The 14181-nt window shown below is 52.5% G+C and overlaps 1 protein-coding gene across 22 annotated transcripts in view; it reads right to left on the bottom strand.

Moving 5' to 3' along the window:
- SYNJ2 (synaptojanin 2) overlaps nt 1-14181 on the bottom strand; it is a 130190-nt gene that overhangs the window by 60349 nt on the left and 55660 nt on the right. For all 22 annotated transcript variants that reach the window (XR_010157798.1, XR_010157797.1, XR_010157795.1 and 19 more), the window contains one exon: nt 7822-7905. Coding sequence is in view for 18 of the 22 variants with exons in the window: in XM_063812686.1 (XP_063668756.1) it covers nt 7822-7905 (84 nt within the window). In the remaining 4 variants the exon portion in view is untranslated. The remainder of the gene's footprint in view (nt 1-7821; nt 7906-14181) is intronic.

Here is a 14181-nt window from a genome sequence, read left to right as displayed (position 1 = left end):
AGTCAGTGGGTCTGTGTACCCCTCAGCCACCCTCTGAGAGGTCACCAGGGCTAAAACCCAAGAGAGGGGCTACCTGCGCTGTGTGTTCTGTCAGTCATCACAAGAAATCTCCCCTGGCTTCAGCAATGAGCAGCAGCTGTTTATAGGATCATTCCCCATGGGAGCACAGTAAGAAGAGAATACAAGCTCGGCAGGCCAGGGCTGAGGAGCCTGGCTCTCCGTCGTGACAAGTTCTATTACTGGACATGTCTAACTGTCTCTCTCTGAGTCATAACCCAAAGCCTCTTCTTTTAATTAGGTAGAAACTGTCGCACAGATGACTGGACCTAGCAGGCTCCAATCCCCACGCTCTATAGCTCCCCCGTTAACATATAAACTGCATTATCAGGCAGCAGTCCATTCCTCAGTTACTGAGCGCCCTCCGAGTCAACATGCCATTGGGTATCGTGGAAAGGCAGGAAAGGGATGGGAGACGCTGAATCCCCTGGCCTGGGTGATGACACCTAACCAGGACTCCCATGGAAAGACCCAGAAGCACTTCAAAGTTTCTAACAAGTCTGCACAATTGCAAATTAATTTGACAGAAACTATGCCCTTGAGTCCAGGGAGCAGGCAGCAAAGCAGAGTGAAATGAGGCACCTGCCTTTGATGGGATCCCCTCAACCACATCAGTGAGGACTCAGGGAATGTGGCAAGCAGACGGCACGCCCTGGAATCAGCTGCCCACAGCAGAAGGCACAGCCTGGACAGAGGCCGCAACACATCTTTTCTGAGGCCTCAGGCTTGTCTTTCATCCTGGACTTAGACAAGCATTCCGTGTGGACAGGGCTGGGCCCAACTGTCACAGGCATGGTCAATATCCCCTGCAGTGGCTAGTCCAGTATCACTGCTGACAACAAACCTTTCTACCTCAGAGAACTAAGAAGTCAGTCGGGAGCACCACCCCCGGGTGAATGACTAGAGCAGGGAATGGGCAGAAGAGATCTGTTAAGTCTAGACCAGTGATTCTCAAAGTGTGGTCGTTGGACCTCCTCTGGGTGCTTGTTAGAAATGCAAAGTCCTGGGCCTACCCCAGATCTGCTGAGCCAGACTCTCCAGGGGTGGGGCCAGGAATCTGTGTTTTAACAAGCCCTCCAGGAGATTCCTATGCACACACGCTGAAGTTTGAGTGGCTCTGGTTTTGACTTATTTCAGGACTTGTTATGTTCCCTTTTGGCTCAGGTTGCAAATGCCCATGAAGGGGTAGAAGGTACAGCAGGGAAGACAGCTCCAGGGGCCATGTGCATACCTGCAGAGGTGCATCCACACCTGTAGAGCTGCATGCACACCTGCAGAGCCAGGTGCACACCTGCAGAGCCACGTGCATACTGGTAGAGGCATGTCCCCACCTGCAGAGCTGCATGCATACCTGCAGAGCCGTGTCCCCACCTGCAGAGCCGCGTGCATACCTGCAGAGCCATGTCCACACCTGCAGAGCCGTGTTCCCACCTGCAGAGCTGCATGCATACCAGCAGAGGCATGTCCATACCTGCAGAGCCTCAGGGACACCGTGACCAGGCTCAGCTTGCCACAGCTGCTTCCTTGGGCTCAGGGCCTCAGGCTGGGTCCCTCCATCCCCTAAACAAGTTGTATTACTGGACTTGTCTAACCGCCTCTCCCTGAGTCATGACCCTAAGCTGCTTCTTTTAAGCAGGTGGAAAGGCAACACAGTGAGGCCTTGGGCAAAAGTGGAGGGGAGCTGGGCCTCATGTTCTCTCTGGAGCTCACCCTTCCTCCGTCACCCCGTGCATCCCTTTTGTCTGGGTTCCTTGGGCCTCATATCCTTCCTCCCCTCTGTCCTGCTCCAGCACTGACCAGCATCCACCTTCTCTGGCATCACCTAGTCCTGAGGTCACTGGGTGTCAGAAGCCACAGGCACGAGCTGCAGCTGGGGGCAGGGTCCACCACTGTCACTGCACTTTGTAGCTTCCCTTCTCCTCCACCCCGTCCTCCTCCCCTCTGGGCAAAGGGCCAGCTACTCTTATCTGGCCCCTAAAGTCATTAGTTCAATCCTATAGACCAGAGACTGAGGTTAGGTAGACAGCCATGAGGATAGTCGGGGTCTGGAGAACTCCTGGCTGTGGAAGTCACAGCAGAGTCTCGATCAGCACTCAAGAGGCCCAAGGATCGCAGACAGCACCTCCACGCCTCTCCCCTGCACCCCACCACTCCTACCAGACTTAAGGCTACCCAAAAATCTCAGCTCAACGGCCTCCCATCTGGTGTCTTTCCCCCCCAAACTAACACTGCCTAGACTTCTGTCTAATTGTGTGTCTACCTCTTGCAGCCCTTTAGCAGTGTCCAGTGTGTGCTGGAGCCAGCTCCCGCAGGCTTGCAAGCCGACGGTGCACCCAGCTGGTCCCAACTCTGAGCTCAGTGATGTGGAGCCGTAGGTTGAAAGTGGCCACGATGGGAGAATTTACACCACAGCAATGGACAAATGCTACAAACCAAAGCTCCCTGCACCCAGTCTGACCCCAATAAAACTGGCTTGCCAGCACAGCACCGAGTGGTCCCCATACTTTTCTGCATGCTGGAGTCACCCATGGGTCTTCAAAAAGGACGGCTGCCTGGCTCCCGGCCCCAGATATTGTGACTTAATGTGTATGGTATCAACCTGGGTATCAGGATTTTTCAAGCTCCCCAGCAGAGTCTTCTGTGCAGCAAGGTTGGGGAGTACTGCTTGAGTAGCTGCTGGTATGGGATGCAAACTTCTCAGTGTAGCATCCACAGGCCCTTGACCCAGCTCTGCTCACCTCTCCTATCTGTTCTCCCATTCCCTTCATGCCCAGGACTTCAAGAAGCTACCCAGTGACGCTCCCTGATCACTGTGAATCCAAGGGTTACAACACCTGCACCCATTGTTCCCTCTGCAAGGGCTGCCTTCCTTGCCTGAGGGCTTCTTCCTCACCCCTCCCCAGTCTGGACCCTTGGGCAGCCCACCCCACACCCTCAGCCTGGGAGAGCTGCCCCCGGGGCCTCTTCCTTCTTCCAGCACGGCTCTGTCCACACAACACTGCCATGTCCTGCCCCCTGCTCCCTGAAGGCAGGGACTGTATCTGATCCCTGGTGCCCCCTACACCTGGCAGACGCTCAGTGAATGTTTGGGATGAATAAATGGCTTCATCTGGGGTTACTGATTTACGATGAGTCTATGAGGGATGAGAGATAAGACTGACCAGGAAGCTGTCTTCATGTTACTACATCTCACGGTGTCCCTGTTCCCGCGAAGACAGGAGGAAACTCTCATTCAGTGCTCAGGACACCAAGAGCCACGCTTCTCCGGATGCCACCATTGGTTTTATCTCCTGGGTGTTATCATTTGTTTCTGTTAGTATCAATAGCAGCTGCCATTTTGAGTACTTTTTAGATTCTAGATACCGTGTGTGTGTGTGTTTTTTTTTTTTTTGACAGAGTCGCACTCTGTTGACCAGGCTAGAGTGTGGTGGCACAATCTTGGCTCACTGCAAACTCCTCCTCCCAGGTTCAAGTGATTCTCCTGCCTCAGCCTCCTGAATAACTGGGATTACAGGAACCTGCCACCATGACTAGCTAATTTTTGCATTTTTAGTGGGGATGGGATTTCACCATGTTGGCCAGGCTTGTCTTAAACTCCTGACCTCAAGTGATCTGTCCACCTTGGCCTCCCAAATTGCTGGAATTACAGGCATGAGCCCCCATGCCCAGCCAAATTCTTATATTACGCTCTTTAATCCTCTCTAGAACCCTATAAGGTAGATATTGTTAGCCCCATTTTACAGAAAAGTAAACTAAGGCTTGGCACAGATAAGAGCCTCTCCAACACACATGGTTCCAAAGCAGGGGAGCCAGAGTTTGAATTTGAGCCCAGGTCTGTGTCGCTTCAAAGCTCGTGCTCTGAGTCACTGTCATAAACTGGCTGTGACCGCGGTTCTTTCTGTGGTGGCTGCGGGGAAGCTTGGAACAAGCGTCAGGTTCCTTCCCACGCACACAAGACCCATGGCATGCATCGTGGGCACCAATTCGACTCTTGCCCTTCATCCGGACCTCTTCACTTATTTTTGAAACTGTTATACTACAAGCCATCTCATGTCCTTTTTGGAAAAAAGAAAGGTACAAACACACAAGCCCATCCAGCGCCACGACTCCACGAACTTGGCGAATGGTTTCTGGCAGGGAAGAGGCGAAGGCAGGGCAAGAGGGGTCTGCTCTACTCGGCATCCTCCTCCGTTTGGTTCAGTTGCAGGAAACTTCAAAAGACAGACTGAACTCACCTTGGCCAGGCATGTGTCTATACAGCATATGAAGGGAAGGAAGCTTCTACAATGACCAGGGGAGCAACGTTGTCAACCACAGACACAGATCATAAATAGATTCTTGAACTAGCTAGACCAGGGAGCAATTTGCTCTAAGGGTAAAATTTCAATGTGGCTATTTATAAACTGCACAGCCCATTTACACAGTAAAAATGATATTTATTAAAGGTACACGGCTGCTAGAAATGGAGTCAGGAAGTACTGAAGGTACCATTACCCAGGAAAACATGCAGACAAATCCTCATCCACCACCCTCTGCTCAACCCCACCCCATCCGGCCGGGCTCCTGGGTTTCCAACGGCAGCTGTCAAGGAGGGACAGCATTGCAGCTTAATACGCAAGCTACTCACCCCAAAATCTTTGCATTTTTCATCTAACCTAAGTGAAGAAGGAAGAGAAAAAGTTCAAAGTGGAGAAAAATAACTAGAAGCAGCCTTAGGCTTGATAGTGACAGTTGAAGCCGGTGACGGTAGACCACCACTTCCTGCTGCCCTCCCAGCCCCCTGTGAAGATGACTTCATCTCTCTTTGATGATGAGTGGTGTTTAGAGGCTAAACACAGGTATTAGGCCCAAAGGTTAGCAAATCCTTAATAAGATTAAGGAACACTAAAGCCTTCTGAAGCTTGTTTTGAAGAAACCATGGAGGCCGGGCGCGATGGCTCACGCCTGTAATCCTAGCACTTTGGGAGGCCGAAGCGGGCAGATCACTTGAGGTCAGAAGTTCAAAACCAGCCAGAGACAGTGATGAAACCCTGTCTCTACTAAAAATACCAAAAAAATTAGCCAGGCATGGTGGTGGGTGCCTGTAACCCCAGCTACTTGTGAGGCTGAGGCAGGAGAATCTCTTGAACCCAGGAAGTGGAGGTTGCAGTGAGCCGAGGTCGTGCCATTGCACTCCAGCCTGGGTGACAGAGCAAGACTTCGTCTCAAAAACAAAACAAAACAAAAAACAAAAAGAAGAAACCATGGAGGCTTTGGTGCAGCACAAATGTTAGGAATTTAAGAGGGTGAAACAGCTGCCAAAAAGCTGAGACCTCGTGGTCCACTGCTCCTGGCCCCTGACAGACCAAGGCACAGTCATCCCATGGCGGGTCAGGCTACATCTGAGGCAGCACGAAGGTCAAGGTAAGACCAAAATGAAATCCAAGAGGGGAACGACAAAAAGGAGTGTCATTTTTTAGATGAGGGAGATGAGAACATTGAGAGTCTTAGAAACAGAAGGGAAGATGGCCAAAGGAGTTGGGAGGCCTTAGAGAAGACAAGAAGAAGAAGAGGGAACCAGAAGACTCCCTCCAAGGACTGAGGGTGAGTCACACGGAGAAGAATCAGACATACTCCTGCGCACCCCAAAACACTCTAGAGTCAGACAGACGCAGCAGTGCAATACAGGAGGAATTCACCAAGAGTCGGAACCATCCCCAGTTGTGGCCTGGAGGACAGCCCTTTGGAGGTCCTGGAAGAGGATCCCTGAACTGGCCTGGCCAGGTGTGGTGGCTCACGCCTGTAATCCCAGCACTTTGGGAGGCTGAGGTGGGTGGATTACCTGAGGTCAGGAGTTCGAGACCAGCCTGGCTAACACAGTGAAACTCCATCTCTACTAAAAATAAAACAAAATTAGCTGGGTGTGGTAGTGGGCACCTGTAGTCCCAGCTACTCTGGAGGCTGAGGCAGGGGAACGGCTTGAACTCAGGGGGCAGATGTTGCAGTGAGCTGAGATTGCACCACTGCACTCCAGCCTGGGCAACAGAGTGAGACTCCATCTCAAAAAAAAAAAAAAAAAAAAAAAAGGAGGACCCCTGAACTGAGAGTCAGAGGGTGGAATGGATGAATTCCAAAGGGTCCTTCCCAAATTCTAAGAATCCATCATGACCATTCCCCTAATTTTTGGATTTCTTACAAACTTTACATGAAACACAACATGGTCTCCCCGTCTCCTTTTTTGCCACACTCATTCGATCAATTCTTTCATTCTCCTGAATACAGAGCTCGAGAAGTTTCCAAAGGAAAACTCCATATTTAAAGAAAATCAGGTTTCAAAAACTCTTTTGGAATGTCTGGAATGGGAAATCTATAGATAAAGACAGTAGATGAACAGTCGAGTTGGCATGAGGGAGACTTGGAGGGGATGGGAGAGACCACTAACGGGGACAAAGTTTTTTAGTGGTGATCAAAGTGTTCTAAGATTAGATTACAGTGGTGGTTACACAACACCATAAATGCAGTAAAAGCACCAAGTTGTAGGCTTTAAATGGGTGTGTAAGTTATATTGCAATAAAGCTATTTTTCCAAAAACCTCCTTTGGGCAGCCCTCCGGAGGAATTTCTGTGTCACAGCTGTCCTCAGGAGCATTTCTCCGGAGGCCGTCAGTTATCTCGTGCAGTGTGGTGCTCTCTTTCTAGTGGAAAGACTGAATGTTAATCAAGACTTTTCTCCCTACCAGAGCGTGGAGCCTAAACGAGACCTCCATTCATCCATCTCACTGCCCAGGCTGACCCAGTACTTCACCAATGCTGTCACTGCAGCATGCTGACAGCCATGGGGACAAGTGACTCACCTGCTCCTGGCACAGGGTCAAGTCAAAGAGCAGGCTAAGAAGCTGAACCCAAGACTGGGGACCCTGAGTCCAGCGTTGTCAAACATCCCCTGGAACCTGGCAGATGGCACTCTGGGCCCCAGTAGCCACTGGCTGGCAACCCAAACACAGTCACATGAGAGCTGTCGGTAAGAAGAGCTGAGAGGCGACAAAGGCCCTGGCCGAGAGGCTTTCTGAAGGCACCCACGTCCCCTCGGGACAGGGAGGAAGACTGGGGATTAGTGGGGAGGCCCCTCCAGTCCACTCGGCCCATAACCCACCTTGTTAGAGACCCTGGTGAAGGAGGCAGTGTGTCATTCCACTGATGACAAATGTGTTCTTGGAATGTGTCCCCACCCTGTGCTCTTCCCAGGAGAAAGAATGCCAAATCTCTCTGGCACTGACCAGAGCCCTGCTTTGGACAGCAAGGGGTATTTTTAGAAATCACAGGAAAGCTGTGGAAGTCTCACGTGGCCCCACAACTGGCAGCACTGGGTGCCAGACCTACGCAGCCACAGAGCCTTCCTGAAGCCCTCCATGAGAGTCACGGCTCTCAGAAACGTCCTCAGTACACCAAACTCAGGGTCTAACTTCAGGCAGTGCTACCCAAGCTCACTTCGCGGCACCCACTCAGCAGGCACCGCAGCACCGTTCCCGACTCAGCGGCTTCATACAGCATCCTTGACGACCAGAAACAACAAAGTGGTGTCTGTGTTTTCTACACACACGTATGCATGCATATACACACACGTGTGCACACTTTGACAGCTCAGCTCAACACAACAGGGCTGAGGAAAAAGACTGGCAACTATGCCATGAAACGAACGTGTTAAAAGAAATCTTCCCCAGCTATTGAAGGGAAGGGCAGGGCGGACAACATCACAAGGGGACATTTAAGTTTTTTCATGACCTACCTGAAGCCCTGGCTGCTCCCAGAACAGCGGAACGGAGCCTCTGATCTGGACAAAAGATGACACTCCATCGTCCATGTAAATCATCTGCGGCACAAGGAAACAGAAAGGGAAAGGTATTCTTCAATGAAACCGAACGTCCTGGGCTGGGTAACGGGATCTGGCTACCTGTGACCCGACACCAGCCAGAATGAAGGGCGGACGGTGGACTCCGGCGTCCTCTGCTCCCCTATCTGGCGACGCGCCCTGACCTCTCGCCAGGTACTGGGCAGGCATGCTGGCTGTCGACCAGCCTCTGAGGAGGGGGTCTGCTGGGGGTTGGGGCCTCCCAGGGTCTCCGGGAATTCACACTTCTAGGGCACAACCTTATCATCACCCTGAAAATCCCAGGAACAGCCTTCCGCCACCCCCTGTATGAAGAGAAGTCAGTGTGCTCTGGAATGTAACCTTCCTTAGAGCCCTCTATTCTTGCCTTGGCAAACAGCTAAGCAGCAGAGAGCTATGAAAAAAGGACTGAATGAAATAAAATGCACCAGTGATAGCCAAAAGACCTCAGTGGCTGTGCTAGCCAGTCTCGTACTTGACAATGCAAGACTCAGCCTGACCTTGTACTTGGTCCTGGCCCTGCCCCACTGTGTTCTTAAACACACCACTCAGTTAACACACACAACACGGTTTCCACAAGCTTCCAGTGTGACAGCACCTGCAGAGAAACAAATGATCCGTACACTTTAAGACATCTATCTCCTCCCCACCCACACGTACAGCTATTTCAGAGTGTGCCTGCAGGCCTCCAATGACGCTGGAGTGCAAGGGAGTTTTAAAAGGACAAGAAGTACGATCCTGAGCGTCAGCAGGGGCAGGCGGCGACACTTATCAGATGCGGGGCCTTTATCTGCGCAACTCTAGCCTGGCCTGGCAGGGCGGCCTGGGCGCTGCTGTGGTCCTTTCCGTTCCTCACCAGCCTGCTCCCTTACAGGGCAGCTTCCCATGCAGGGGAGATCACGCTCAGATCACACAGGAATGAGTCATTCTGCAGTGGAGGACCTGAAAATTAGAGCCACTGTTTCCCTGGACCAAAGGAATTACAGGAGCCTGGTATCTATATTGTCAAACTGGAATACTATCCTTTAATTTCCAAAGGAAAAAAGCATGTGTTAAGAACATGCTGTCTGTTTCCAGGTATTGAGTACCAGCAAAGCTGTTACACTCCATTCTTCTACTAGCAAAACAGAATAAAATAGCAGGTTGCTTGAACGGCTACAGACATAGTTGGCTACCATGAAATTAGGTACATACAATTGACCGGCGTGTGTGCCCTGCATAGGCCCAGGTTCCTGGAAAAGAAACCAACATTTGTATATAAAGACAATGTTTAACAATATCCAGGCTGGGCACGGTGACTCACGCCTACAGTCCCACCACTTTGGGAGGCCAAGGTGGGAGGCGGGCTTGAGCCCAAAAGTTCGAGACCAGCCTGGGTAATAAAGTGAGACCCCCATCTCTACCAAAACAATTTTTAAAAAGTTAGCCAGGTATGGTGGCGTATGCCTGTAGTCCCAGCTACTTGGGAGGCTGAGGCAAGAAGATCACCTGAGCCCAGGAGGACGAGGCTGCAGTGAGCTATGATTGCACCATGACACTCCAGCTGGGGCAACAGAGCGAAATCCAAAAAACACCAAACAACAACAAAAACCAACGCCCACTATCTATTTAGGCTGAGGAATGTCTCCCTTCACTCTGACTGCCCCAAGTGCTAACAACGCCACTTCCAGCATCACATCAGGCTCCTCCCAAGCTGAGACTTGCCCAGAACCAGCTTCTGAAAACACCAAGGGCCGTCAGTGCTCTGTATGCCCCTCCCTGCTCACACTGGATCAAGAAGAAAGGAGCTCCAAAGTTCTCCACCCCGTCCTCCACAGGGAAGCAGGTGACATCTGCACCCTGTTCTATCATCAAGACTGCCTTCTTTGTTCCCAAGGCGACAGGCATAACTTGACTGTCAAATGCAAGTGATACATTTCCATTCTGGGTGAACAACTTTTAATACCAGTGGAAGAAGTGATGTCTCACCTCACAGATGTCATTTTGACAGAGGGCTCTTGGGGTGGGGAGGTAGGACAGAGAGTGGAAGCAGGAGAGAAAGTGGGCGCTGGTATTAGCATAAGCTGGGTCCGACTGCCACTTTGCAAACCCCCATTTGCCAGCAGGGTGGCCCTGGGCACATTACTTAGCCATCTTCAGCCTCAGTTTCCCTCTCTCTACATGAAGTTCATGTCACCTTGTGCACAGAGAAGGGATGAGCTGTGAGGGGTAAATGAGGGGGCATAGTCCCAGCACAGAGTAGCCACTCAAAAAACGAAGCTGTTTTCTCTTCCCCAGAGGCCCTGACGCTATGAGTATGCACGAGGGCACCTGCTGGCGTCGGAGAGAGCTTGGGTCCTGGGAAGAAGGAGGGATTCAAGAAGGAACAGACGAGAGGTGGGAAGGAGACCAGGAAGAGCAGTGGGGCCACGGGAGGAAAAGCCGGAGGCCCGTGCCAGTGCTGTGATGAGGCCAGGCCAGTGCCTAGACCCCAGACTGAGCAGCCAAAGACGGAGGCTCGTGCCAGTGCTGTGTGAGGCCAGGCCAGTGCCTAGACCCCAGACTGAGCAGCCAGAGGGTGACCCTGAGTGACGCTTCCAGAGCAGTGGGAACAGAAACCTAATGGCCATAAAAAGAGAGGGACGAGGCAGGAAAACTCACAGGGGTGCATATACCTTCTATCTGAAAGGCTTTCTGCTGACCTTCTGCTTCCAGATAGTGTCTACAGACCAATTATCTCCAAGTCTGCATTCCTGGGAGGACACGCAGTCATCCTAACCTCCCTGAATGAGTCAGTGGCCTTATCTTGAATAGCCAAATATTTATCTTACATCCTTTTTTTTTTTTTAATAGACTGAGGGGACTTTTTGGTCTTGTTTTTCTGTGTGGTGAGTCAGCACTGCAGAGCAAGCCCACCAGCTATGACTCAGCAGAGCCAAAAAGACTCAAGGCTTCCTCCCAAGGAGGCTGAGATGCTATCTACACATGTACACAACATCTGTGCGTGCACACACACAACACACGCACAACCCACACACGTGTGTATACAACACATAAATGCACACACTGCACACATACACATGAAAAACAAACACAAGGCACACGACACCATACACATGTATACACAAATGCACAATGCACATGACACATACACACAACATGTACAACACATAAATGCATATACCAAGCACACACGGTACACATACAACCCATGCACACACACACACAGCCTGCCTCAGAGAAAGATTAATTACTCCTCCTAGGAAACATGTTAAACCAAAGCAAAAGCAGAGGGTGCCACAGGGTCCCCCTTTTCTGGCTTCCTGAGAATTAATTCCTAAGAAGCTGATCCGCCTGCCAAGAGTCCCCACCACAGGGAGCCAGTCTGCTCCTGGTCCGGTCCCATCATTTGTTTGCCAGACGATGACCGCACAGCCGCCTGTGCGCATGCTCCACTTCCAAATGGTCAGCGGGCCTGGCTGGTGGATCCTGTTTCCTCTGCAGGGGCCCCAGGCCAGTGTGACCTGCGGGCGGCACAAGGGGCTCACCTGCCTCCCCAGCACAGTCCTCCTTCCTACTGGAGGCTCAGCACTAATTTCCTCAAAGTTGCTCCCTGCACCCTGGGGCGAGGCCACCGAGATGCAGAGCCTGCCACTTCCTCAGATGTCAGGTGGAGGGGGAGGCCACGCTGTGCTACCAGAATGAGTCTACCCGACTGTCTACAGGAGCACGTTAAAGGTCTCCAGAAGCGCCAGACAGTCTGCTCCTGTACCATAAGCAAAGCTTATGGAGAACTCATGACACCGTCCCAACCCAGGCCCTCAGTTGTGACTTTGCAAACTCAAGGGGGTAGGAAGTGCCAGGCTCCCCTGAGGGACCTCTCCAGAATCCCAGCAGATCACTGGCACCTGAAACAGGTGAATCTCAGCAGGGTCCCAGGCAGGTTCCCCTGCAGACCACGCAGCCCGATCCTCATGGGGCTGCTTCCCTGAGCTCAGCAAGGACCTGCAGGCTGAGCCTTGCTCCACTCTCCTGACTCATCCTAGAAGAATCATCCTCAGCAGGTGGCCACAGAGCCAGGGAGGGCAGCGGGGCTGCTGCTTCGCAGGAGCATACTAACTGTGCATTCCACTTAAAGACATGTTTTGTGTTTTAAAAACGAACTTAGATCAACCTAAGCATCAGTACTGCTATAAAGTGACATAAACAAAAATATTCAGTGACTCCAGAGACAGAAAGCGAGGGGTTTCCTTGGCTTATACAAGTGAGGCAACAGGAGTTTCTTGCTTTTGGGGAACAGTCACTTCCCTGCAGCCATCTCTGCTCCTGCTGCCTCTGTAATGTTTTAGAAAAAGGGCTGTCACACCTGTGTTTTTTGGCTTGGAGGAATGCTGACCCCCCCACCAGGCCCGTGCCCTGGTCCCATGTGTGCAGGAAGCATGAACCCTCTCTGCTCCTCCAGTTCACCTGTGTTTCTTTCTGCTCCATGCCCCTCCTTCCTGGGCTGCACGCAGCACACGCTTCTCCCTGCCCTGGCTCTGCTGTGCTTCCCCTCGCCCTCCAGGCAGGGGTCACCAGCCGAACACCGCCTATCGGAAGTACCACCTGGAAGGGCGGCAGCACCTGGCAGGACCAGCTTCACCTGCCCTACTCCTGCTGCGCCCCCATCACACCACCACTGCCCCCCATGCCCACCCACCCGGGAGCAGAGCCTGGGACCTGGCAGGCTCAGTCAGGCTTTGATGAAGGCCCACGTGGACAGCCCTGGACTCAGCGCTGGGAAGTGACAGCTCCCCTTCCTGGGTAGCCAGGCTGTCCGGGGTCTCCGATGGATGGGCCAGCCCGGGCACCTCCAGGCTCATCAGCACAGCCTGAAACATAGGCACCCAACCAAGAGCTACCATGGGTGTAGGGCCACCTTCCTGGGGCCCCGCTACGCATCTCTTGTTAACGAAGTCACCATGGGTTAAGTTATGCTCTCTAGGTGGGGCGGGGGCAGCGTCCGCAGCTGCCGCATCTGTGGGTGAGCGGCAGGTGGTGGTGCCCAGCTGTCTGTCAATCACTGCTGCTCCTGGGAGTAAGGTTGGGTGGGGACTTCAGGGAGAGCAGCCCTGTCTAGCCCAGTGCCCAGAGGACGAAAAAGGACAAAACACACACACTAGGAAGCCCACAAAGGCTTATGGGAGCCAAGAAATCCCTCCCCAGCCCCGACAAGGAAGGGAGGTGGAGGCGATGTCAACAGCATCGGGCTGTACCCCAGGAGCTGGAAGGGCAGGCTGCTCATATCTCTATGGCCCTGCCAGGCTGCCCGAGGTGGGAGATTCAGGAGATGTGGGGGCAAGGTCCCTGCCTCTGAGCTCTAACAAGCAAGCTGGCAACACAGGAGACAAGCGCCAGTCAGCAGGCACGCGACACGAAGTGGCCAGAGCCAAGGCCCAGCCTGGTCTGTGGTAGGGCTTGTTGGTCTGTAAAAGTGAGAAAGCAAAGATTGCAGCGAGAGTTCTCACAGGGCCACAGGCGCTGCCTGTAAAGCACAGTCCTCTAAAAGGAGCCAGCATCCGCGGCCCAGGGTGAGCTGTGTCCCTTCCAAAAACCATATGGTGAAGTACCAACTCCTAGTACTTTAGAACTTGTTTGGAAATAGGGTCTTTGCAGAAGTAATGGGTTAAGATGAGGACAACTGGGCCGGGCTCAGTGGCTCACACCTGTAATCTCAGCACTTTGGGAGGCCGAGGCGGGCAGATCATGAGGTCAGGAGATTGAGACCATCCTGGCTAACACGGTGAAACCCTGTCTCTACTAAAAATACAAAAAATTAGCCGGGCGTGGTGGCGGGCGCCTGTAGTCCCAGCTACTCGGGAGGCTGAGGCAGGAGAATGGTGTGAACCCGGGAGGCAGAGCTTGCAGTGAGCCGAGATTGTGCCACTGCACTCCAGCCTGGGCGACAGAGTGAGACTCCGTCTCAAAAAAAAAAAAAAAAAAAAAAAAAAAAAAGATGAGGACAACTGGAGTAGGGTGGGTCCCTGATCCAGTACGACTGGAGTCCTGGAGAGACACAGGCAGAGAAGGCCACATGAAAACGGAGGCAGAGATGGAGAGATGCTTGCCAGGGGCCACCAAAAGCCGGGGCGGTCAGGTGGGCTCAGAAGGGTTCTCCCCGGGGGGACTTCGAACACACAGCAGTCCTGCCGACACCTGGATTGCAGACTTCCAGTCTCCAGAACTGGAAGAGAATAAGTGTGTTGTTTTTGGCCACCCAGTTTGGGGTACTTTATTATG

The sequence above is a fragment of the Pan troglodytes genome, chromosome 5 (genome assembly GCF_028858775.2).
Source record: "Pan troglodytes isolate AG18354 chromosome 5, NHGRI_mPanTro3-v2.0_pri, whole genome shotgun sequence".
NCBI classification, from domain to species: Eukaryota; Metazoa; Chordata; class Mammalia; order Primates; family Hominidae; genus Pan; species Pan troglodytes.
This window is presented reverse-complemented; position numbering and strand designations above follow the sequence as displayed.